This window comes from Bombina bombina, chromosome 7 (assembly GCF_027579735.1).
Source record: "Bombina bombina isolate aBomBom1 chromosome 7, aBomBom1.pri, whole genome shotgun sequence".
NCBI lineage: Eukaryota > Metazoa > Chordata > Amphibia > Anura > Bombinatoridae > Bombina > Bombina bombina.
In genome coordinates, this window is record NC_069505.1 from 415,810,091 (window position 1) to 415,837,590 (window position 27,500).

Below are 27,500 nucleotides of genomic sequence, written 5' to 3' on the forward strand. Positions count from 1 at the left end.
AAAAATATTTTCCCCCCATGTAATGCTATGGAGAGTCAGGTACAGGAACGCTTCTCTCCATTGCAGTACATGGGTCAAAGGAAAAGCTGTGCTGCAGCGCCACCTGTGTTCTGTCAATATATTAGCAGCAAAAATTGGGACCAATAGGAAGCACCCCTCTTGATGCCTCCTAGCAAGTGAAGGATATATAGATTAATCAGAAGGAGGATGCAGTGAGCAGGGTCTTGTGACACAGCTGGAAGCTGAGGTAACCTAAAGGCTGTGACACACTGCAAGCGGAGCGACGCATCGCTTCTGAAGTTCAAATATTTCATCTCTGAGCGCTCAGCTACGCGTCCTGACGCAGCAGAGTGCTCAGAGATGAAAAGGCAGGACACACTGAGCGCACACAGCTGCATGTACACGCTGCGCGTCGCTCTGCTTGCAGTGTATCACAGCCTTAAGAACAGATGACACCAAGCAGAAGAGTAAAGTAGTATTCTACATCTCTGGTGATTCACAAATTGTGTTCAGATACAGCTCATTAACAGGGGGACAGTAAGTGTGAGCATAACCCAATACTGACAGGAAGTCAAAGGGTCAATTCAAATTTAAATCCATAATTTAAAACCCAGAGTTTGAAGTTAAGTGTGCAGTGTCCACATTATTTAAACTAAAGTTTTTGACATTGAATATTGCTAAGCCTTCCTTTTTCATGGTTATTTGATTTAATTAGGTACAAACCCCATATATGTTATGTCTGTTCAGTCAGAGGATGCAGTATCTATTTTTATTTTTCTCTGTGTCTCCATTTATTTAAAGACTGCTGTTAACTTGTAATTCACAAATCATTTGAAAGCTGTGGCATTGTGTTTATAATATGTGCTGCTTTTGTACAAGTTTATATTAATAAAAAGGAGATAATGAGTCATTTAAAAAATATATGTAATTATTGCAGTTAAATGTTTTTAGAAATAATGCCATTGTAAAGTAACTGGTTAAACACATAGTCAAAGGGAGACATTTAAAATTAAACTTTCATGATTGAGGTAGAGCATGCTATTTTAATAGACTTTTCTAGTTATTTATATTTTGAGAATTAGCATCAACTGTTACTGGCCCCATGTCAGCAAATCAAATTAGTTTTTGAAAGGAACATGAAAGTCATAATTACATTTCCATCATTTAGATAGAAATTGCACACAAAAAATAAATAAATAAACTTTCTATCTTACTTTTATTATTATTATGTACTTCATTCTTTTGGTATCCTTCGGTGCCCTTTGTTGAAGAGCATACCTAAGTGGGATGTGCACGTGCGTTTCTTGAAAACCATATTGCAGAAGCAGCTGTGTTGGCAGTATTGATAACTTGTCCTTTGTGTAAAATTTGTATGGTAAATTATTTCTATTTTTACAATACAGTAGTGAGTAGAGAAGAGATTGTGTATCATTCTAATTGCTTAGTAACTGGCACTGTGCACACAGAATTGTGTGAGTGTGTATGTGAGCAGAGTGTGTGTGGGTGTCAGTGAGCAGAGTATGTGTGCTTTATTCTCCAGGTAATCCATACATTTCCGATGAGCTGGTGCTTTAGTGCAGTGTTTCTCAACAATGGTCCTCAAGTAGTACCCCCAACAGGCCAGGTTTTCATTATAGCTGAATCAGTGCAAAGTAATCAGCTGATCAGTAACTCAGTGGTTACTAACTTGCTCTCACCCATCACCTGATTATGTCACCTGTGCACTGGTTCAGCTATCATTTAAACCTGCCCTGTTGGGGGTACTTGCATCCCTCTGTACATGTGTTTCTCCGTTGTATCATATCTAGTGCCTCACCTGCCTCTGACCTCACTGCACGTCACTGGACTGTATATATATGTGTGTATATGACTGTATACTGTATGTATGTGTGTGACTGTATATGTATGTGTGTGTATGACTTTATACTGTATGTATGTGTGTGTATGACTGTATATGTACGTGCGTGTGTGTGTGTATCACTGTATACTGTATGTGTGTGTATGACTGTATATATATATATGTGTGTATGACTGTATACTGTATGTGTGTGTATGACTGTATATATATATATATATATGTGTGTATGACTGTATACTGTATGTGTGTGTGACTGTATATGTATGTGTGTGTATGACTTTATACTGTATGTATGTGTGTGTATGACTGTATATGTACGTGCGTGTGTGTGTATGACTGTATACTGTATGTATGTGTGTATGACTGTATATTGTATGTGTGTGTATGACTGTATATATATATATATATATATATATATATATATATATATGTGTGTGTGACTGTATATGTATGTGTGTGTATGACTTTATACTGTATGTATGTGTGTGTATGACTGTATATGTACGTGCGTGTGTGTGTATGACTGTATACTGTATGTATGTGTGTGTATGATTGTATATGTACGTGTGTGTGTGTGTGTATGACTGTATATGTATGTATGTGTGTGTATGACTGTATACTGTATGTGTATATGTATGTATATTTGTGTGTATTTGTCAGTGTGTATGTGTATGACTGTATACTGTATGTATGTATGTATGTATGTATATGTGTCTGTATTTGTGAGTGAGTGTGTGTGTGTGTGTGTATTACTGTATATGTGTGTGTATGGCTGTATACTGTGTGTATTACTGTGTATGTGTGTGTATTTGTGAGCATGTATATGTATGTATTTTCTAATTCAAACATTTTTTTCTTAATTCAGACCCTAACTTTTCTTTTTAATGACTTGGAAAACTAAACAAAAATCATAAAAACTAGTTTTAGAATATATAAAAGGAGAACAATGTCAAAGTAAAAATACAGTACACAAGAGCTTGAAAATACATTAGTAGTAACCAGACACTTGTGCAATTAATGTTTGTGCAGCTCAGAGATCCAAGATAGTAATTGGATTTTGCCAGCAGCCACTGAAGATGGAATTATTTTCTTGAGTACTGGGGGTCCAGATCTTTCTTTGTATTGGTCCCCTTAGGCGGCCACTAAATGTTCAGTTTCTGCACATAATTGTATTCTTCCGTATACTAAGACTAAACTTGATGGATCAGTAGGATTCCAGCTTTGGACTATTTGCCCTTTGGCTACTGATGTAATTTGTATCATCAATCTGACAGCGGTTGATCTAATGCTAGTAACTGGTTTTGCTAGTAGGAATACCCAGGGAGCCCAATTCTAATTTAATTTGCAGGCAGCTTTGCATTAGTACAATTATTTGATCCGAGAATGTCTGAACTTTGGATAAATCCAACTTTTTTCATGTGAATGACCCCGCAAAGGAGTCTGGGAAATGACATTTTAGTAATTTGGTTTGACAAGTAAAAAAGGTATACAGTAGTTTTGTATATATGGTCCTCAAATGATCAACAACCTTGCAAGGCATGTACCATTGTTTTGCAAGAATAAGCTGAGTTCCTTCAGATTGATCTTAAAGGGACATATAGAAAATACAATTTTAAACAACTTTCTAATTTACTTCTATTATCTAATTTGTTTCATTCTCTTGGTATCATTTGTTGAAGAAGCAGCAATGCACTTATGGTTTCTAACTGAACTCATGGGTGAGCCAATCACAATCGATATATATATTCAGCCACCAATCAACAGCTAAAACCTAGGATCTCTGCTGCTCCTGAGCTTGTCTAGATAAACATTTCAGCAAAGGATAACAAGAGAAGGAAGCAAATTGAAATAATTGAATTAAATTGGAAAGTTGTTTAAAATTGTATTCTCTATCTGAATCATAAAATATTTTTTCGGGGTTTCATGTCCCTTTAAGTCAAAATAAACTTTTATGATTCAGATAGAGCAGCAGTTTTAAGACACTTTCCAATATACTTACATTATCAAATTTTGCACAGTCCTTTTATATTCACACTTTCTGTGAACAAGATCCTACTGAGCATGTGCACAAGCTCACAGGGTATACTTATACTAGTCTGTTTTTGGCTGATGTCTGTCACATGATACAGGGGGCCGGAAAATGAGAGAAAAAATAAATTTGTCAGAAAAAAAAATCTACTGCTTATTTGATATTCAGACTAAGGGGTAGATTTATCATGATGCGGACAGACATGATCCACTTTAGCGATCATGTACACCGCTCATCGATAAATGCCGACAGCATATGCTGTCGGCATTTATTCTGGTGAACTGCTTGTGCAATGCCACCCCGTGCAGATTTGCGGCCAATCGACCGCTAGGAGGGGGTGTCAATCAACCCGATCGTATGTGATTGGGCGGATTGATGTCCGCAGCCTCAGAGCAGGCGGACGAGTTAACGAGCATTGAGTGGTCCTTTAATTCCTAAACAAAGTAAATCACACATGTTGAAAATGCTACAAACTAGAACTCATTAACTTATGCAATTTAAATGCATCTGTGGAACAAAAACTCCCAATATACCTTGCATGCAGACAATTGGACACCGTTATTCCAATCACGTAGAAAACATTTTATCATCATTTTTTCCAAATTATTTGTGAACTTCTCAAATTAATCACATTGTACCCCTTGTAAATTTTTATCGGCTTTGAGCTGCATTCCTTGACTGTTTGCCGAGTTCTTGCACATGCTCAGTCTCATTTATAAATGCACCTCTGAAGTCGTTTACTGAATTTAGTTTGATTCTAAACCAATTTTATTTCTTTCATGATTCAGATAGAGCAACAATTTTAAGCAACATTCTAATTTATTCCTATTATCATTATTTTTCTTTGTTCTCTTGGTATCTTTATTTGAAAAGCAAGAATGCAAATCTTAGGAGCCGGCCCATTTTAGGTTCATCACCCTAGATAGCACTTGCTACATGTAGTCACCAATCAGAAAGCGCTACCCAGATGCTGAACTAAAAATGAGCAGGCTCCTAAGCTTACATTCCTTTTCAAATAAAGATACCAAGAGAACAAATAAAATTTGACAATAGGAGTAAATTAGAAAGTTGCTTAAAATTGCTGCTTTATCTGAATAATGAAAGAAAAAAAATTGATTTAGTGCCCCTTTAAGCATACAGTGAGACCGATTCCTTTGTCAGTATCAGTAGTTTTTATGCCAGTTACTGACACATCAGGAAGTGCCCCCTGCTACTGCTCCAGAAGCTCCTCCCCCTGCTACTGCTCCAGCAGCTCCTCCCTCTGCTACTGCTCCAGCAGCTCCTCCCCCTGCTACTGCTCCAGCAGCTCCTCCCCCTGTTACTGCTCCAGCAGCTCCTCCCTCTGCTACTGCTCCAGCAGCTCCTCCCTCTGCTACTGCTCCAGCAGCTCCTCCTTCTGCTACTGCTCCAGCAGCTCCTCCCCCTGCTACTGCTCCAGCAGCTCCTCCCCCTGCTACTGCTCCAGCAGCTCCTCCCCCTGCTAATGCTCCAGCAGCTCCTCCCTCTGCTACTGCTCCAGCAGCTCCTCCCTCTGCTACTGCTCCAGCAGCTCCTCCCCCTGCTACTGCTCCAGCAGCTCCTCCCTCTGCTACTGCTCCAGCAGCTCCTCCCCCTGCTACTGCTCCAGCAGCTCCTCCCTCTGCTACTGCTCCAGCAGCTCCTCCCCCTGCTACTGCTCCAGCAGCTGCTCGGGGGAAGGTGTCAGCAGCAGGGGCAGTTCTAGAAATAAATATTTAGAAGGATCATGGGCAGAGTTGTAGGTATTCTGTGTCAGAGTCAAGGGTGGTGGAGGCGGAGTTAGGTGTAACCATGAGCAGAGCTGGTGCGCCATGTGTGCTATTGGCTGCTATAGGTCCCGGAGCGAAGTTGGGCAGGTAGATAAGTACTTTGACGCAATGGGGATGCAGTCTTAAAGTCTGGGGAGTTGTTGTATCCCAATGCACCCTTTAGAGTCATCACTGGTCAGCAGTCGGCTGAGAGCTCTGGACTGTGACTGACTTCGCTACCTCCTAAAGCCAAAGCCTACTCCAGTCCTTTGCAGTCCAGCACTGGTTGATATATGTGACACAGACTGGAGTGGGTGTCAAAAGAGGTGCACGGAGGGCTTTAGAACTGTCCACATAGTGCACTGTCACACCTGGAGCATATGCAGCCTCTGATTGGTGTGTACACACCATACACACATTTGATTGACAGGCAAGTTATGCAGCCTCTGATTGATGTGTACACACCATACACACATTTGATTGACAGGCAAGTTATGCAGCCTCTGACTGATGTGTACACACCATACACGCATTTGATTGACAGGCAAGTTATGCAGCCTCTGATTGATGTGTACACACCAGACACACATTTGATTGACAGGCAAGTTATGCAGCCTCTGACTGTGTACATATCATGCACATATTTGACTGACAGTCAATCTTGCGCACTATGCATACCCAGCAATTGAAGACATCAATGGTATGTTTAAGATATCAATTTACTTTTATCATCACATTTGCTTTGTTATCTTGATATTCTTGGTTGAAAGCTAAAGCTAGGTAGGGTCATATGCTAATTGCTATGTCCTTGAAGGCTGCCTCTTATCTCAGTGCATTTTGACAGTTTTTTTACAGCTAGACAGCACTAGTTCATGTGTGTCATATAGATAACATGGTGGTTGTGTATTAAAGTGAGTGCATTGTGCATTACAATTGGCAATTGGTCTGTTGTGTGTATATAAAAATAAAAATGGTAGATACCAGCAAGGTCCATATCGTGTCTTCAAACAAATCTGACTGCAATATGAAATTAGCCGAGCACTTTTTTGTAACTTTGACTAATTATAGCTGAAGGATGAGTAACTCATCCTCGAATCCTTAAGACTGGGGGAAAACCAGATGTAGTTACATCATATTAGAGGGGAACTAAATTTTATACTAAAATGATAAATCAGTGAGTCTGGTCTTAGGAGGAAGTTACATTTAAACGTTCATGATTCAGACATATAGCAACCCTGAAATATAATTGTTGTAATAGCAACCCGAGGACAAAATATTGCACAATAGGTTCTTTAACTGGATGTCATTTTTTAAATATTCACATTTCTGTTTTATTCATTAAAGGGGCATACACCCAACATTTTTATTTCATAATTCAGATAGAACATTCAATTTAACTACTTTCCAATTTACTTCCATTAACACATTTTCTTCATTTTCTTGTTATCCTTTGTTGAAAAGCAGGAAGGTAAGCTCAGGAGTGTGCATGTGTCTGCAGTTCTATATGGCTGCAGTTTTGCAACAATGTTGTACATTAGCAAGAGCACTAGATGGCAGCACTATTTCCTGTCATGTAGTGCTAATGTTATACATTAGCAAGAGCACTAGATGGCAGCACTATGTCATGTCATGTAGTATTCATGTTATACATTAGCAAGAGCACTAGATGGCAGCACTATTTCCTGTCATGTAGTACTAATGTTATACATTAGCAAGAGCACTAGAGGGCAGCACTATTTCCTGTCATGTAGTACTAATGTTATGCATTAGCAAGAGCACTAGATGGCAGAACTATGTCATGTCATGTAGTATTAATGTTATACATTAGCAAGAGCACTAGAGGGCAGCACTATTTCCTGTCATGTAGTACTAATGTTATACATTTGCAAGATCACTAGATGGCAGCACTATTTCCTGTCATGTAGTACTAATGTTATGCATTAGCAAGAGCACTAGATGGCAGCACTATGTCATGTCATGTAGTATTAATGTTATACATTAGCAAGAGCACTAGATGGCAGCACTATTTCCTGTCATGTAGTACTAATGTTATACATTAGCAAGAGCACTAGAGGGCAGCACTACTTCCTGTCATGTAGTACTAATGTTATACATTAGCAAGAGCACTAGAGGGCAGCACTATTTCCTGTCATGTAGTATTAATGTTATACATTAGCAAGAGCATTAGAGGGCAGCACTATTTCCTGTCATGTAGTACTAATGTTATACATTAGCAAGAGCACTAGAGGGCAGCACTATTTCCTGTCATGTAGTACTAATGTTATACATTAGCAAGAGCACTAGATGGCAGCACTATTTCCTGTCATGTAGTACTAATGTTATACATTAGCAAGAGCACTAGATGGCAGCACTATTTCCTGTCATGTAGTACTGTTATACATTAGCAAGAGAACTAGATGGCAGCACTATTTCCTGTCATGTAGTACTAATATTATACATTAGCAAGAGCACTAGATGGCAGCACTATTTCCTGTTATGTAGTACTAATGTTATACATTAGCAAGAGCACTAGATGGCAGCACTATTTCCTGTCATGTAGTACTAATATTATACATTAGCAAGAGCACTAGATGGCAGCACTATTTCCTGTCATGTAGTACTAATGTTATACATTAGCAAGAGCACTAGATGGCAGCACTATTTCCTGTCATGTAGTACTAATGTTATACATTAGCAAGAGCACTAGATGGCAGCACTATTTCCTGTCATGTAGTACTAATGTTATACATTAGCAAGAGCACTAGATGGCAGCACTATTTCCTGTCATGTAGTACTAATGTTGTACATTAGCAAGAGCACTAGAGGGCAGCACTATTTCCTGTCATGTAGTACTAATGTTATACATTAGCAAGAGCACTAGATGGCAGCACTATTTCCTGTCATGTAGTATTAATGTTATACATTAGCAAGAGCATTAGAGGGCAGCACTATTTCCTGTCATGTAGTACTAATGTTATACATTAGCAAGAGCACTAGAGGGCAGCACTATTTCCTGTCATGTAGTACTAATGTTATACATTAACAAGAGCACTAGATGGCAGCACTATTTCCTGTCATGTAGTACTAATGTTATACATTAGCAAGAGCACTAGATGGCAGCACTATTTCCTGTCATGTAGTACTGTTATACATTAGCAAGAGAACTAGATGGCAGCACTATTTCTTGTCATGTAGTACTAATGTTATACATTAGCAAGAGCACTAGATGGCAGCACTATTTCCTGTCATGTAGTACTAATGTTATACATTAGCAAGAGCACTAGATGGCAGCACTATTTCCTGTCATGTAGTACTAATATTATACATTAGCAAGAGCACTAGATGGCAGCACTATTTCCTGTCATGTAGTACTAATGTTATACATTAGCAAGAGCACTAGATGGCAGCACTATTTCCTGTCATGTAGTACTAATGTTATACATTAGCAAGAGCACTAGATGGCAGCACTATTTCCTGTCATGTAGTACTAATGTTATACATTAGCAAGAGCACTAGATGGCAGCACTATTTCCTGTCATGTAGTACTAATGTTGTACATTAGCAAGAGCACTAGAGGGCAGCACTATTTCCTGTCATGTAGTACTAATATTATACATTAGCAAGAGCACTAGATGGCAGCACTATTTCCTGTCATGTAGTACTGATGTTATACATTAGCAAGAGCACTAGATGGCAGCGCTATTTCCTGTCATGTAGTACTAATGTTATACATTAGCAAGAGCACTAGATGGCAGCGCTATTTCCTGTCATGTAGTACTAATGTTATACATTAGCAAGAGCACTAGATGGCAGCACTATTTCCTGTCATGTAGTACTAATATTATACATTAGCAAGAGCACTAGATGGCAGCACTATTTCCTGTCATGTAGTACTAATGTTATACATTAGCAAGAGCACTAGATGGCAGCGCTATTTCCTGTCATGTAGTACTAATGTTATACATTAGCAAGAGCACTAGATGGCAGCGCTATTTCCTGTCATGTAGTACTAATGTTATACATTAGCAAGAGCACTAGATGGCAGCACTATTTCCTGTCATGTAGTACTGTTATACATTAGCAAGAGCACTAGATGGCAGCACTATTGTCTGTCATGTAGTACTAATGTTATACATTAGCAAGAGCACTAGAGGGCAGCACTATTTCCTGTCATGTAGTACTAATGTTATACATTAGCAAGAGCACTAGATGGCAGCACTATGTCCTGTAATGTAGCGCTTCAGACATGATATCACTACAACAAAGAATAACAAGAGAACAAAGCAAATTTGATAATAGAAGTAAATTTGAAACTTTTTTTAAATTGTATTCTCTATCTGGAATTTGTAATGGCAATCTTGCACAAGTGAGAAGGGGTTGACCGTTCTGGAGTAGTTGGGGGGGGGGGGGGTTGTCACTTAAACTTTGTCTCTACTTGTGTGATTTAGAAAGTTACAATTGCCTGTGAGCGATACCTCAGTGTAATCGTCTGCCCATGGGATTGGCTCTTTTTAAAAAAAAAATATTTTTTTTTAAGTTTCTTTTATGCTTATGTAAGGGGGGATTGCGTTTTAGACAACGTCATTTTATTTGTTTGTTTTTGTAATTTTCTAAAGAACCAGTAAATACAGCAGATTTGCATAAACAACAAATAAATGATAAAAAGACAATGCAACAGCACTTAAGAGCATATTCAGGTCCGCGGCCGCGATGTTAGGCGAGCGTATTGGTGCCGTTGAATGCAGCATAGTTGACGGCTTGATAAATAGGCCTCTTAGTCTGAACTTTAAATGAGGAGATTTCCTTTCTGATAAATTTCAAATTTATGTCTATTTCCCCTCCCCCTGTATCATGTGACAGCCACCAGCCAATCACAAATGCATATATGTATATACTATATACTTCTTGCACATGCTCAGTAGGAGCTGGTGACAGAAAAAGTAAATTGGAAATTTGTTTGCTGCTCTATCTGAATCATGAGAGTTTAATTGGGACTTTAGTGTCAATATGCTTGTGATGCCTGTGTTCTTGAAAGTGTAAGTGATTCTTTGCTGCAGGGGAGTAACAGTTACGAGATAGTAGCAACTTCATTTAATATAATAGAGACGATCTTGCAACTCTGACAAGCGTTGGGTACAAATCTATTTCAGTCTTGCCAGTAGCTGCGAGCATTTGCTGCGAGAGATATCTGTTTTATGAACAAGTGCTTTATTAATAAATGTAGTCTAAAGTTTGTAACAATGTAACACATATAGTTACGAGAACACTCCTAAGCCTACTTCAGTATCTTCTAATAAAGGCGCTAAGCTTCATCTATATATAACCTTTACTCAGGGGATACAAATATAATTGACCTCATACACCACTCAGCTTTTCAGTTACGCCGGCCTTGAGCAGGACGCGGCTGTTTATTGCATAAGCTGCAGCTCTTGAGTGCGTGTTTGACTATGTATTTGCCATTATATAGGGTTGCTATATTACCGCTTTCTGCTTGCCCCTGAAGACACAGATCATTCTACCCAGTAAGGCTACGTTACCGTAACAAAACAGACAAGCGAATATTGTTCAATTACAACATTAAACAGATAGATGGGTTGATGATTAATGAATTTCAGACACACTGGGGTAGATTTATTAAGCTGCAGCCTTTTTCACTTTGAGGAGCAGGCGCATAAGCGAGTGTGTTGCACATATTTAAGAAGCAAAAGCCACTTCTTTTTTCCCTCTCCGCCACCTAAATGGTGAGAATAATCATAGTGGTCCTCGCTTGTTCGGGGCGATTGACATTGCCTGCTGCAATTGGATGTGCCAGAGCATGGGGTGGGATTGCACAAGAATCCTCTTGTGCAATGATACATTTCTCTGTGCAATGAAACATCACAAGTGGCAGGTGGACAGGTTCACTACTTGTGAACTGGTCTGCCTACCGAGACAGTAAATTTAGCCCACTATCGTCTTAACAACGTGGCCCTTGACTAGGATTGCTACCCAGCCGCTATGTTTTTCCTGGACACTTATGAGTTACACATGCTGCAGGATGTGCAGGGAGAAACATGACTAGTGCTGTCTAAAGACACACGTTCCGCCCCTGACTAGGATTGCTACCCAGCCGCTATGTTTTTCCTGGACACTTATGAGTTACACATGCTGCAGGGTGTGCAGGGAGAAACATGACTAGTGCTGTCTAAAGACACACGTTCCGCCCTTGACTAGGATTGCTACCCAGCTGCAATGTTTTTCCTGGACACTTATGAGTTACACATGCTGCAGGGTGTGCAGGGAGGAACATGACTAGTGCTGTCTAAAGACACCCGTTCCTCGGTCCCTGCACACCCTGCAGCATGAATAATAACTAACGACTGGGTAGCAACTCTCCTTGGCACAACCATAGGCCCTTGTTACATTATTGCAAACACTGCTGCAGTGTAGTGCACAAGACACGTGCCCTCTCTTGAGCATATTTCAGTATTCTCCTCTTGGAAAGATCTAAGTTCCAATAAACAAGACCTAGAAAAAGAGATACATTTGATTCTAGAATAAAACTTTATGCTCTATCTGAATCCTGAAAATGTTATGTTGACTTCGATGTCCCACATTAACATTCAGGATTAACTATCACACAGCTGAATAAAGAACAAAGAGGTTCTTCAATGATAAGAAAGCTTATCTAGGTCTTCCTGCAAGCAGGTTCTTGCCCGGGTTCCAGAAAAAATTAATAAAGAGGCTGCTCCCAGTGACCCGCTAACGAACAAGCTACTGAGCCATAGGGGTAGATTTACTATATGTCAAGCGGACAGGATTCGCTAAATTTATCATTGCGCAAGCATTTCTAGTAAAATGGTTGTGCAATGCCGTCAATCATCCTGATTGGATCCGGATGTGGAGGACAGGTTAAGGAGCATCGCTCTCATGACCGCTGCTTCTTAACTTCCGTTTCAGACTCGCATTCGCGGCTTCATAAATGGAGCCCATTGTACGTTTCTGGTTGAGTGCTTCTCTCTCTGTGTATATGTATAAAGAGACAAACAAACAGAGCGCAGCTCCGACTCAAGATTATTTATTACAATAAATAGTGCAGCAGACAAATAATTACACTAAAACACAGGTGATTTGTGCCTTGACAGATCCCTGTTTGTTGTAATAAATAATCTTGAGCCGGAGTTGCGCTCTCTCAGAATTTATCACAACCAAAGGAGGAGTTTACTACAGCTAGAGACTCTATTTGTTATGCATTGGAGGGAATTATATTCACTACAGTGACTACATTGAGCTGGGTTCATTTCTTGCTTTCCGACTGACATTTCAGAGGGACTTGCAACATATTTGGTAACAGTAATTTTAAGCTCATTTTCAACGGATACATTTTATTCCTTTTCCCTATGTGTATATGGATTTGACACGCTTAGGAATTGTTACTATTTCCTCTAAACTAGCCAACAGTCTTATATTGTGTCATTTTCAGTACTAGTGCTTGTATGTTCAATGGTTGTAGCTAAAATTTCTCCTCTAAGTCTGGCGTATTCTGTAAATAAATTCCCCTGCAGAGTTCTGTTTTTTCTCGCATACTAAAAGGTGGCGAGATTGTGTCAAAATACGCAAAACACTTATTATCCTAATAGAAAAACACATGTATATGAAAACAGTGGCCATTGCGAGATACTATGTGCGCCTCCTGTTGTCTGCTAACGTCACTCGCCCAGGCAAAGATTCCCTTTGGAGTGAGCTTCATTACTTTCTATGGGAGACATCTCGCAATTTACAGGGTGAGACCTTTTTTTATAGAATTCCCTGAAGGTAGCTTGGGCAAGCGTTGGTGTGCAAAACCATGTCTGAGCCAGCAAAGTTTTTAGAATGGGGCCCTCACTCTCTTTGTCTCCCCCTCTCTTTTCCTTCTGTCTCCCTCCCTCACTCTCTTTCTCCAGCAAAGATTACAAGTGGAGAGATACAGTTTTATTACTGCGCGCCACTTGTAATCTAGACCAATCTATTTAAATATGTTTTGAATCAAAATACTTGAAATTCCAATGTTCTTCACATAGAAATATTTTTTTTTAATTTTAAAACAAATATTTATATATATATATATAGTTGTACATACAATATTTATCTCTCTATATATCTATATATATTCATATAGATAGATAGGTATAGATATATATTTTACAAAAAATATATACAGATATACAGATATATATAGAAATATATATATATTAAAATAAAAAGAACATTTTCTTCTATGTGAAGAACATTAGAATGTAAAGTTTTATAACTCACTTCTGGTTTAGCGCAGTTGGTCTAACGTGGTGGTGTCTGGTCAGCACGCAAGCGATAACTTTTTTATTTTTTTTCAACAGCGCACCCCATAATTTTTATGGGAAGAAGTTAGCACGCATCAGACTTTTTACTTTTAACTTGTAATACAGGCACTAACCGGCCGGCAATAAATGTTTACTTTGAGAACATGAAAGATGTATTTAGAACGCCACTTGTAATCTGGTCCTCAGTATTATATTTAGATTTGTTCACTGAATTGCTCATTTAAGCAGGACTATATCAGTAGTTTTGGGATATAAGTGTTATGTTTATACTACTACTCTGCTTATCTACCCTGCATGACATTAATTCATTCATCATTTATTGCAAATAAGGATATTCAAAAATGATTCTGATAAAACTGATTCTGTGTTACTAGACTGCCATCATGTGGTAACTTGCTAAAACTACAACCTATATTGTAAAAAATAACCAAAAATATATGCAAAGTATATATATCATGTTAATGTTATGCACATCATTAATAAACTGTATTATATACCATAGGTGTTTTTCACTTATAATGTTATATATTGTGCATGTTTAAAAGGATTGAAAGGTCAAAATGTAAATATGCACAGGTGAATTTTAATTTTAAATAGAAACATTTTTCTAATATACTTGCATTAACACAACTGCTTCTAGTAAAAGTTAATCCTGTTTTTCATCAGATGTGCTGTGAAGGGCCCATGTATTTAAACAGCAGATCTCAGTGAGTCAGCAGTGCTTTGTGCGGCACAAATTAATTCACACCACCCCAAGCTCTCTGGTGCTTGGGGCACTCACAGCATATGTGCATATGCCACTAAAAAACACTAATTACTTTTAAAATAAGCATTTTTGCTAATGGGAGAGTATATTGTGTGTGCATGTTTGTGTGTGTGTATCTTTTGTCTGTTCATCTAATGTATATATCTGATACCATTTCTGTGTACCTCTGAGTGAGTTTGATTTACCTTTTTTGTACTTTATACAATTTAAGCAGTGTGTATTTTGTATACTGTATATAGTGTGCTCATATACTGTAGTGTATATTGTGTATAACCTCACTCTTGTGTTGTGGTAGGATGATTACCTGTGTGACCTGTATCACTTCAATACCAAAGAGGAGGAGTGTGAGAAATATTTTATCAAAGTAAGTGAGATACATACTAATAGATGCACTTGCTCACACAAAGACTACATAAGCACAAATGCACACATAGCCACAGACACATTCCCTCATACACACACATGCACTTAAACACATACACCCAATCATCATACCCTAATATACACATATGCACTTAAACACATACACAAACATATATACAGAAACACACCCATATACAGACACATACAAACACATAAAAATAGACACAAACATATACTTACAAACATGAATATTAACACAGGCACACATACATATACTCACATACATTCATATGTACACATACACCCAAATACTTACACACATGCAAATGCTCACAAACATGCATACATATACTCACATACAAGCAAATACACACAAGCACACATATACTCACATACATGCATAATCACACAGCCACACATACATATACTCACATATGTACATGTACACACAGACACACATATGCTCACATACATGCATAAGTACACAGATACACACATATACTCACATACATGCATATACACAGACACACACATATACTCACAAACATGCATATACACAGACACACACATATACTCACATATGTACATGACATGTGCACACAAACACACATATACTCACATACATGCATAAGTACACAGACACACACATGTACTCAAATACATGCATAAGTACACAGACACACACATATACTCGCATACATGTATATACACAGACACACATATACTCACATACATATACTCACATACATGCATAAGTACACAGACACACACATACACTCAAATACATGCATAAGTACACAGACACACACATATACTCGCATACATGTGTATATACACAGACACACACATATACTCACATACATGCATATACACAGACACATACATATACTCACATACATGCATAAGTACACAGACACACACATATACTCACATACATGGATATACACAGACACACACATATACTCACATACATGCATATACACAGACACATACATATACTCACATACATGCATAAGTACACAGACACACACATATATTCACATACATGCATATACACAGACACACACATATACTCACATACATGCATATACACAGACACACACATATACTCACATACATGCATATACACACATATACTCACATACATGCATATACACAGACACACACATATACTCACATACATGCATATACACAGACACACATATACACACATACATGCATAAGTACACACGCACATATACTCACATATGTACATGTACACACAGACACACACATATACTCACAAACATGCATAAGTACACAGACACACACATATACTCACAAACATGCATAAGTACACAGACACACCTATATATTCACATACATGCATATACACAGACACACACATATACTCACATATGTACACATGCACACAAACACACATATACTCACATACATGCATATACACAGACACACACATATACTCACATATGTACATGTGCACACAAACACACATATACTCACATACACACATATACACAGACACACATATATTCACATACATGCATATACACAGACACACACATATAATCACATACATGCATATACACAGACACACATATACTCACATACATGCATATACACAGACACACACATATACTCACATATGTACATGTGCACACAAACACACATATACTTACATAAATGCATATACACAGACACACACATATACTCACATACACACATATACACAGACACACATATATTCACATACATGCATATACACAGACACACACATATAATCACATATGTACATGTGCACACAAACACACATATACTCACATAAATGCATAAGTACACAGACACACACATATACTCACATACATGCATATACACAGACACACATATATTCACATACCTGCATATGCACACATACTCACAGATACACGCACATATGTATACACTCATATACACACTGGGACACAAACAGAGAGGACATACAAATTCACATGCAGTAGCGCATGTACACAGTATTTAACACAAAGCTGCACATAATATATTTTCAGCTGCTGGAGCTGCAAGCGGAATATCACAAGAAATCCCTGAGCCGTCTGACCGCAGCCCTATGGGAGCTCAGAGATACCCTGAAAGAGAAAGGTAAGTTCCTGTCAGATATGATTAGTCTGAGAGTCAGATGAGGTACTCTGAAAGCAAGTTAGGTGAGACAGTTAGACAAGTTACTCTGAGAGTAACGTAGGTGAGAGTGTGAGTGATAGTTAGCCAAGTTACTCTGAGAGCAAGTTAGGTGAGACAGTTAGACAAGTTACTCTGAGAGTAACGTAGGTGAGAGTGTGAGTAATAGTTAGCCAAGTTACTCTGAGAGCAAGTTAGGTGAGACAGTTAGACAAGTTACTCTGAGAGCAAGTTAGGTGAGACAGTTAGACAAGTTACTCTGAGAGCAAGCTAGGTGAGACAGTTAGACAAGTTACTCTGAGAGCAAGCTAGGTAAGACAGTTAGACAAGTTACTCTGAGAGCAAGCTAGGTGAGAGAGTTAGACAAGTTACTCTGAGAGCAAGCTAGGTAAGACAGTTAGACAAGTTACTCTGAGAGCAAGCTAGGTAAGACAGTTAGACAAGTTACTCTGAGAGCAAGCTAGGTAAGACAGTTAGACAAGTTACTCTGAGAGCAAGCTAGGTGAGAGAGTTAGACAAGTTACTCTGAGAGCAAGCTAGGTAAGACAGTTAGACAAGTTACTCTGAGAGCAAGCTAGGTAAGACAGTTAGACAAGTTACTCTGAGAGCAAGCTAGGTAAGACAGTTAGACAAGTTACTCTGAGAGCAAGCTAGGTAAGACAGTTAGACAAGTTACTCTGAGAGCAAGCTAGGTAAGACAGTTAGACAAGTTACTCTGAGAGCAAGCTAGGTGAGAGAGTTAGACAAGTTAGAGAGAGGTCAGGCAGCATGAGACAGAGGTAGGGTTGCCACCTCAGCCATGTTTTCCTGGACACTTATGAGTTACACATGCTGCAGGGTGTGCAGGGAGGAACATGAATAGTGCTGTCAAGAATTACTATTCATGTGCTGTGCAGGGGTGCAATTCATGTTCCCCTTTGCATACCCTGCAGCATGTGTAACTCATAAGTGTCAAGGAAAACATGGGTGAGGTGGCAACCCTAGATAGAGGTCAGGCAGCATGAGAGAGAGGTCAGGCAGCATTAGAGAGAGGTCAGGTAGCATTAGAGAGGTCAGGCAGCATGAGAGAGAGAGGTCAGGCAGCATGAGAGAGAGGTCAGGCAGCATTAGAGAGAGGTCAGGCAGCATGAGAGAGAGAGGTCAGGCAGCATGTGAGAGAGAGGTCAGGCAGCATTAGAGAGAGGTCAGGCAGCATGAGAGAGAGAGGTCAGGCAGCATTAGAGAGAGGTCAGGCAGCATGAGAGAGAGGTCAGGTAGCATGAGAGAAAGAGGTCAGGCAGCATTAGAGAGAGGTCAGGCAGCATTAGAGAGAGGTCAGGCAGCATGAGAGAGAGAGGTCAGGCAGCATTAGAGAGAGGTCAGGCAGCATGAGAGAGAGAGGTCAGGCAGCATGAGAGAGAGGTCAGGTAGCATTAGAGAGAGGTCAGGCAGCATTAGAGAGAGGTCAGGCAGCATGTGAGAGAGAGGTCAGGCAGCATTAGAGAGAGGTCAGGCAGCATGTGAGAGAGAGGTCAGGCCGCATTAGAGAGAGGTCAGGCAGCATGAGAGAGAGAGGTCAGGCAGCATTAGAGAGAGGTCAGGCAGCATTAGAGAGAGGTCAGGCAGCATGAGAGAGAGGTCAGGCAGCATGAGAGAGAGGTCAGGTAGCATGAGAGAAAGAGGTCAGGCAGCATTAGAGAGAGGTCAGGCAGCATTAGAGAGAGGTCAGGCAGCATGAGAGAGAGAGGTCAGGCAGCATTAGAGAGAGGTCAGGCAGCATGAGAGAGAGAGGTCAGGCAGCATGAGAGAGAGCTCAGGCAGCATTAGAGAGAGGTCAGGTAGCATTAGAGAGAGGTCAGGCAGCATTAGAGAGAGGTCAGGCAGCATGTGAGAGAGAGGTCAGGCAGCATTAGAGAGAGGTCAGGCCGCATTAGAGAGAGGTCAGGCTGCATGAGAGAGAGAGGTCAGGCCGCATGAGAGAGAAGTCAGGTAGCATGAGAGAGAGAGGTCAGGCAGCATGAGAGAGAAGTCAGGTAGCATGAGAGAGAGAGGTCAGGCAGCATGAGAGAGAGGTCAGACCGCATGAGAGAGAAGTCATTTAGCATGAGAGAGAGGTCAGGCAGCATTAGAGAGAGGTCAGGCCGCATTAGAGAGAGGTCAGGCTGCATGAGAGAGAGAGGTCAGGCCGCATGAGAGAGAAGTCAGGTAGCATGAGAGAGAGAGGTCAGGCAGCATGAGAGAGAAGTCAGGTAGCATGAGAGAGAGGTCAGGCAGCATGAGAGAGAGAGGTCAGGCAGCATGAGAGAGAAGTCAGGTAGCATGAGAGAGAGAGGTCAGGCAGCATGAGAGAGAGGTCAGACCGCATGAGAGAGAAGTCATTTAGCATGAGAGAGAGGTCAGGCAGCATTAGAGAGAGGTTAGGCAGCATGAGAGAGAGGTCAGTCATGAGAGAGAGGTCAGGCAAACTGAACACATTTAAGCAAAAGTTCTCCCTGTCTCCTGCCTTCTCTCACTTCTCTGAATCTCTCATTCTTTACAGCTCACATGGAGCAGGTGCCCGCTGAGGTGTACGGAGTGCTACTTGAGACCCACCTGGCACGGTTTAACTGTGAGATTGCTGTGCCCATTTCAGCCTGTGTGAGGATGCTGCTAACGCATGGGATGCAGGAGGAGGTAAGTGCTCATATCATTGTTTTACTGTGGGTCTCTTTGTGGGTATCTTTTGGGCATGCGCTGACTCAGTAAACACATTCTAACTACACCATATTTCTGCAGTCTTCTGATAGATTAACATATCAGCAGAGTCTGAATGTTATTAGATTAGATTAACACTGTGTTTGCTGCAGTTGGTTTTAATGGTCAAACTCCCCCACCACTTTCCTTAGTTGATGGAGCCGATCCAGACTTGAGTCTAACATAGACCTAGATTACATGTTTTGTGGTATGGTGCGGTACGCCTATACCGCTGAAAATGGTGAGTATCTATTTGAGGGTTAGACTGAGGGGCCTATCTATCAAGCTCCGAATGGAGCTTGATGGCCCGTGTTTCTGGCGAGCCTGCAGGTTCGCCAGAAACAGCAGTTATGAAGCTGCTCCATAACCCTGTCCGCCTGCTCTGATGAGGCGGACAGGAATCGCCGGAATTCAACCCGATCGAGTACCGGGTTGATTGACACCTCCTGCTGGCGGCTGATTGGCCGCGAGTCTGCAGGGGGCGGCGCTGCACCAGCAGCTCACAAGAGCTGCTGGTGCAATGCTAAATACGGAGAGCGTATTGCTCTCCGCATTCAGCGATGTCTGTCGGACCTGATTCGCACTGTCGGATCAGGTCCGACAGACCGTTGTTAAATAGGCCTCTTAGGGGGGTTTTTTTTGGGGGGGGGGGTTGTTTTTTTAAGATTAGGGCTTTTTTATTTTTATGGGCAAAAAAGAACTGAATGCCCTTTTAAGGACAATGCCCATACAAATGCCCCTGTAGGGGCAATGGGTAGCTTGTGTTTTTTTTAGACTTAGGTTTTTATTTTGGGGGGTTGATTGGTGGGGGAGTTTACTTTTTTTTTTTTTTTACAGGTGAAATAGCTGTTTAACTTGGGGGGGGGGTTCTGGGAGGCTTTTTTGTTTTTATAGGGCTTTTAGATTAGGTTTAATTTTTATTATTTTGGATCATTTCGTTTATTATTTTTGTAATCTTAGATTTTTTTAATTTTTTCGTATTGTTAGGTTTTTTAATCTTGTAAATTTTTTTTTCCGTTTTATTTCATTTTCTTAAAATAGTTATGTTAGGTTTATTTATAGTTTAATCTTAGTTTTTTTTATTTCACAGGCAAGTTTTTATTTATTTTAAGATAGTTATATTGTAATTTTAATTTAAAGTATAGGGGATAGTTAGGTTTAGGGGTTAACAGTTTAGTGATTTGCAATGTGGGGGGCCGGTGGTTTAGGGGTTAATAGGTTTAGTCTTTAAGATTGGGGCAGCGGTTTAGGGGTTAATAGGTTTATTATAGTCTTTGCGATGCGGGGGGGCGGTGGTTTAGGGGTTAATACTTTATTTTAGTGTTGGCGATGTGGGGGGCCGGCGGTTTAGAGGTTAATAGCTTTATTATAGTAGTAGCGATGTGGGGGCCAGCTATTTAGGGGTTGATAGGTTTATTTAGTGTCGGCGATGTCGGGGCAGCAGTTTAGGGGTTAATAACATTATTTAGTGTTGGCGATGTCGGGAGGCGGTGGATTAGGGGTATTTAGACAAGGGGTTTATGTTAGGGTGTTTGGTTTATATATAACTTTTCCCCATAGACATCAATGGGGATTGCGTTATAGCGATCGCCATTCTGCGATTGCAGGTGTTCGTTTTTTTCTAACACTTTCTCCCCATTGATGTCTATGGAGAAAAACATGCACGAGCACGTAAAGTTAGGCCTTGGGTTTTGTGCGCTATGGAGCTTAACGCACCATATCGCACAACAAAAGAAGGTTTTTCAGTAACTTGTATAGGCAGCGCTATGGAGAGTGCGATACCACTCATTTTTGTGCGTTATTGTAATCAGGGTCATAGTCAGGCATTACCACTGTCATTGTCTCAACAAAATTTCCTTTGTTTGGTTTCTGCAAAAATGATAAGTTAAACTACAAAATGAGTGACAGATATGTGGCAGGGTGGGGCTTGTGAAGCAGTCATGTGCTCTTTTAGTTTTCAGGACTGAAAAATCCACAATTTATTCTATGGATTATTTAGAATATTTTACAGTATGTTTAATATTTTTAATACTTTTCATGTGAGCTAACCCGACCGCAATGAAATATAAATAGTAAAACGCGCAAAACACATATCTTACATTCCTATGTTCCACCCCTATCCTAAACTATTCTATAACCAGTGTAACACTAGATATTGTCACATTTTGTTCTTAAAGGGATAGTTATAAAACTACTGCCATCTATTGCTCCAGTCACAGGCTGCTCCTACACTGTCCTACCTGCCTTTCAACAAAGGATACCAAGAGAACAAACTTAATTTAAAAGTAGAAATAAATTGAATTTTTTTTACACTCTATCAGAATCATTTAATAAATTATTGAATCTAGGCTATTGTGTATATCTTTATTAATGTCACACATGTAGTACACCCTACTTATTGGGTTTGGCTTATAGGTGTCTTTATAGCATTGTTTGACCCTCTTCTAGGCAGTCAGTATGTAAGATATAGCAATACGTGGTTTGAAGATTTCTCTTATGGCAGAAAACTGGAAGATCTATCAACTGAGTAATACTTATACTGGGGGAGGAGTTCATTTATTTTGTCCTCTCACAGGGTCTCTTCCGATTGACTGCTGGAGCTTCAATTCTGAAGAAACTCAAGTCCAGTTTGGGGGCTGGTGCCAGCAGCCTGTCGGGGTTTATGTCTGAGCCGCACGCCGTAGCAGGTGAGTACCAACTGCTGCGCCCCAAGCTCACACACCACTAAACCATAATGACACTCAAAGAGCTTAAAGGGACTTTAAACACTAAAATAATTATAGGTAGATTGATGCATTCAAAGAAAAGATTAGCCTGAGAATAACATAAAGATGTATTTTTTAAAGTTTTATTAGCTGTTTAAATATTGACAAAATAAGTGTAATGTTTTAGTGTCTATAAAACAATGGGAGCTGCCATGTTTTAACTTAGGTTACCTTCTCTGCTGTGACCAATTAGGGACTATTATAAATAGGTCACTAGAGTGTGCAGCCAATGGCTGTGTGGAATATAACAGTGTTCTGCACTTCCATTTCTAACAGGAACACAATTTCAGAATGGAATTACAGGAACATGGGTCAAAATAAATAATTAAAGTATATCACAGAGTTTTATTTATATATACAGTTTATCATTTTATATTACCATCTCAAAGTGTTTATTGTCCCTTTAAAGGGATAATAAACTCAAGCATATGAAAGAGCAGCAATTATCTATGTTACTAAGATTACTGTGCATTAAAATGGTTATGGTAGAGCTGTTGTAACTCGCAGGAAGAGAAGGTTTGATCACAACGCACTCTACGAACAGATTGCTGACTGGCTAATAGAGAATTGCAACAATGTAGCATGAAACACAGCACTCACTGCACAGCCAGGAACAGGCTCACCAAGCCCATCATAGGTATGAAGAAAGCAGAAATGTTCCAGCTAGTGCAAAAAACCTTTTATTGTACAAACAGGGATCAGATAAAGCAACGTTTCAGGCCCACAATTAGCCCTTTCTCAAGCTTGACCATAAGTAAGTGAACAAACATTTAAATAGCCATAATGGCGCCAAATATTGTGATTAAAAGTGATACGCTGTTGCCCTCTAGTGGACAGCAATAATTAACATCCAAATATGTATTAGAGTGCATTTTGATGACTGAATATATCGCCACCTAGTGAATAATCATCATATTGTCAAACAAATATACTGTATATTTAACATATGTGAAAAAAATACCATATATATATAACAAAATTTTATATATTAAAAAATAATAACTGTGAAACAATTTATCAATATATAAGTGACAAAAAATTAATATATACTTAAAAAAAAATTTTTAAAAATGCATTGAAAATTCAATTAATCATTTGTTATGATAACCACAATATATCAAATTAAAAAACATGTCAAATGTATCAATCCACAGATAAACTAATCATTTATATTTTACTTTTTAAATACTATTTAATCCAACATTTTGATTTTATAATATCTTGCTTCACTGCAGTAGATTGAATCAGTGGATTGACACACTTGCATATTGGTCAATATTGGATACTCAACACTATATGTACACACACACACACACACTCAGAGACACTAGGTCTCATATAAAACAGTACAATACCTGTAAAAAGAGACTTTTAATATCATTCTCATTTTATTAAATTACCAAAAGGCAGTCCAATTACATTCCCTATTCAGGCCTCTCGGCCACAAGGTGCATAATTCATTTATCCAAAATGTTTCTCTCCTACTCAGTATATTTTCCGTATCTCCCCCTCTTCTAACCCTTTCAATGATTTGAAAACACAGTTGACTTATCCTGTGGCCTGCCTCTAAAAAGTGACCAGCCACAGGAGCATCCTTCTTTCCACAACGAATATTAGACTTGTGCTCCGAGATTCTTTCTCGTGCCTCCCTGGTCGATTGACTGATAAACATCAAGGAGCACGGACATTTAATTGCGTAAATAATATACTCAGACCTACAAGTCAAATACTCATTGATAGAATACTTCTTACCCGTGTAAGGGTGACAAAACGTGTCACCCTTAATCATAGAATTGCAATTGATGCAAGATAGACATGGGTAACATCCCTTTCGTTTTTGGCCAGTTATTGTGCTCTGCATCTTTTTCTTAACCCCAATATCAGCTCTCACCAATTTATCTTTAATGTTAGGACCACGTTTATAAGCCAACATAGGTGATAATGAAAAGGCCCCTATATCTGGGTGACATTTGGATAGAATATGCCAATATTTCTGAATGATTTTATAATTTGATTGCTCCTTGTATTGTACTGAGATATAAATTTAATCCTCTCCAGATTTTTAGAAACATTTTTAGTTTTCCTCACTGTTTTAGATTCCTCTCTAGCTGCACTCACATTTTGTTTTATGTCTTTAATTAGTGATTCAGGGTAACCCCTAGAGACAAATTTATCCGACATCTCCTCCAGACGTACCTCCTTAATGGCTGGATCTGACATGATCCGATCAACCCTAAGAAGTTGACTCTTTGGGACAGCCTTAAAAGTAGAGGGTGGATGGAAACTCTCAAACCATAGAGTATTGTTTTTATCCGTAGGTTTGGAATAAATATCAATTTTCAAACCATCCTCACCTTTATAGACTCTTGTATCCAAAAAATGGATTGAACATTCATCATATGTCAAAGTAAATTTAATGCCATTAACTGAACAATTAAGATCTTCTACAAATGCCAGTAGGGATCCAATGTCGCCATACCATATGCCAAACACATCATCGATAAAACGCCACCAAGTGGCACCATATTGTTTAAATAAATGATGTTCATAAACAAATAATTCTTCAAAATTAATCATAAATATGTTGGCATATGTCGGGGCGACATTGGACCCCATGGCTGTCCCCTTCCTTTGGATATAAAAAGTGTCCTTAAAAAGAAAATAATTGGCATACAAGATAACTCCAATAGATTTACAAAAAATTGTATCTGAGCCAAACTGTATTTTTTGTCATTAGACAACATCTTAACTACAGCAGTTATCCCACTTGTATGCTTAATCGATGTGTACAAGCTAGATACATCCAAAGTAAATAAAATAATTTTCTGGTGTGGTAAATCCAGGTTTTCTAATTTGTTCAAAAAATCATACCCGCTGGAACAGCCGTGGAAGGGGCCGACAGGTGCAATAAGTACTGCACAGGATGTGGTGAGTGAGTCATTAGACTCCACAGTAAAGCAAGCGAAAATGAAAAAAATAATCTGTGATGGGGACATTAAGAAAATACATATGAAGCCTCACTGCGATATTGTTGATAATGTGAAAGCTATGGACATTTATGTTCAAGATGGACGATCAATTGATAAAGTCTCTGATGTGTCACTTAAAGATTGTGTCATTACAAGAAATGATGGTATTGTACATAACATCTCAGGGATAGATTTTTCTGACATAGAAGTGTCCTTTTTAAATAAGGGTCTATCATATTGTCCGGTTAATAAAGGTAATTTGTTTCAAATCAAACAAGAGCTACATAGGTTTTTTAGATCTATCAAGTTGAAAGTATTCTTTGATAAGAACGCTGATATTAGTGGCACTGTTGTTTCTACTGGAGATAAAGATATATTAACTTGCAAATCAGTTGGTTTGAAAAAAGTTAGTAGTTTTAACCCCAGTGTTACTGATAACAGTGTTAATACCTTTTTTGAGTTGGTTCTTGGTGAGGTAGAGAAACTGTTTTTAAAACCAGATTATGTTTTCAATAAGAATAAAGCTAAATTTGATGCAGACTTGACCTCACTGAGAGCAATTTGTGAAAAGAAAGGGTTAACAATCAAGGGTGCAGATAAAGGCGGTGCCCTAGTTTTGATGAAGCAGGAAGCATATGTGGCTGAGATTATGCAGCAATTAAATGATGGGTCAGTATATGTAGAAATCGGTTTTGATCCGACATATAAAATACAGAGTGAAATTACTAATATTCTATCTAAAGCTATGAAGAGAGGTTTAATCTCTAAAGATCTGAGTGAATATTTACAGATTAAACATCCAATAAGACCTGTAATATATTGCTTACCTAAGATCCATAAAAATAAAGACCTACCACCAGGCAGACCTATTGTGGCCGGTACAGGGTCCATTTTTTCTAATATTTCTATCTTTTTAGACAAGATCTTACAGCCCTATGTAGTTAAGTCATCTTCGTATATCAGGGATACTTATGATTTTTATTTTTGGAAGTAGTTTTTAGTTTGTTTTTAGTTTTAGCTATTTTAGGGGGATATCTGTGTGTGCAGGTGACTATTACTGTGCATAATTATTAGGCAACTTAACAAAAAACAAATATATACCCATTTCAATTATTTATTTTTACCAGTGAAACCAATATAACATCTCAACATTCACAAATATACATTTCTGACATTCAAAAACAAAACAAAAACAAATCAGTGACCAATATAGCCACCTTTTTTGCAAGGACACTCAAAAGCCTGCCATCCATGGATTCTGTCAGTGTTTTATATCTGTTCACCATCAACATTGCGTGCAGCAGCAACTACAGCCTCCCAGACACTGTTCAGAGAGGTGTACTGTTTTCCCTCCTTGTAAATCTCACATTTGATGATGGACCACAGGTTCTCAATGGGGTTCAGATCAGGTGAACAAGGAGGCCATGTCATTAGATTTTCTTCTTTTATACCCTTTCTTGCCAGCCACGCTGTGGAGTACTTGGATACGTGTGATGGAGCATTGTCCTGCATGAAAATCATGTTTTTCTTGAAGGATGCAGACTACTTCCTGTACCACTGCTTGAAGAAGGTGTCTTTCAGAAACTGGCAGTAGGACTGGGAGTTGAGCTTGACTCCATCCTCAACCCGAAAAAGCCCCACAAGCTGATCTTTGATGATACCAGCCCAAACCAGTACTCTACCTCCACCTTGCTGGCGTCTGAGTCGGACTGGAGCTCTCTGCCCTTTACCAATCCAGCCACGGGCCCATCCATCTGGCCCATCAAGACTCACTCTCATTTA

The 27,500-nt window shown here is 39.2% G+C and overlaps 1 protein-coding gene across 1 annotated transcript in view; it reads left to right on the forward strand.

The window, feature by feature from the left end:
- The window catches only part of SH3BP1 (SH3 domain binding protein 1), a 122,251-nt gene that overhangs the window by 76,588 nt on the left and 18,163 nt on the right, over positions 1–27,500 (forward strand). Inside the window, exons 8-11 of the mRNA XM_053721230.1 lie at positions 15,033–15,101; positions 17,146–17,236; positions 19,791–19,924; positions 22,560–22,671. Of these exons, the coding sequence (XP_053577205.1) occupies positions 15,033–15,101; positions 17,146–17,236; positions 19,791–19,924; positions 22,560–22,671 (406 nt within the window). The remainder of the gene's footprint in view (positions 1–15,032; positions 15,102–17,145; positions 17,237–19,790; positions 19,925–22,559; positions 22,672–27,500) is intronic.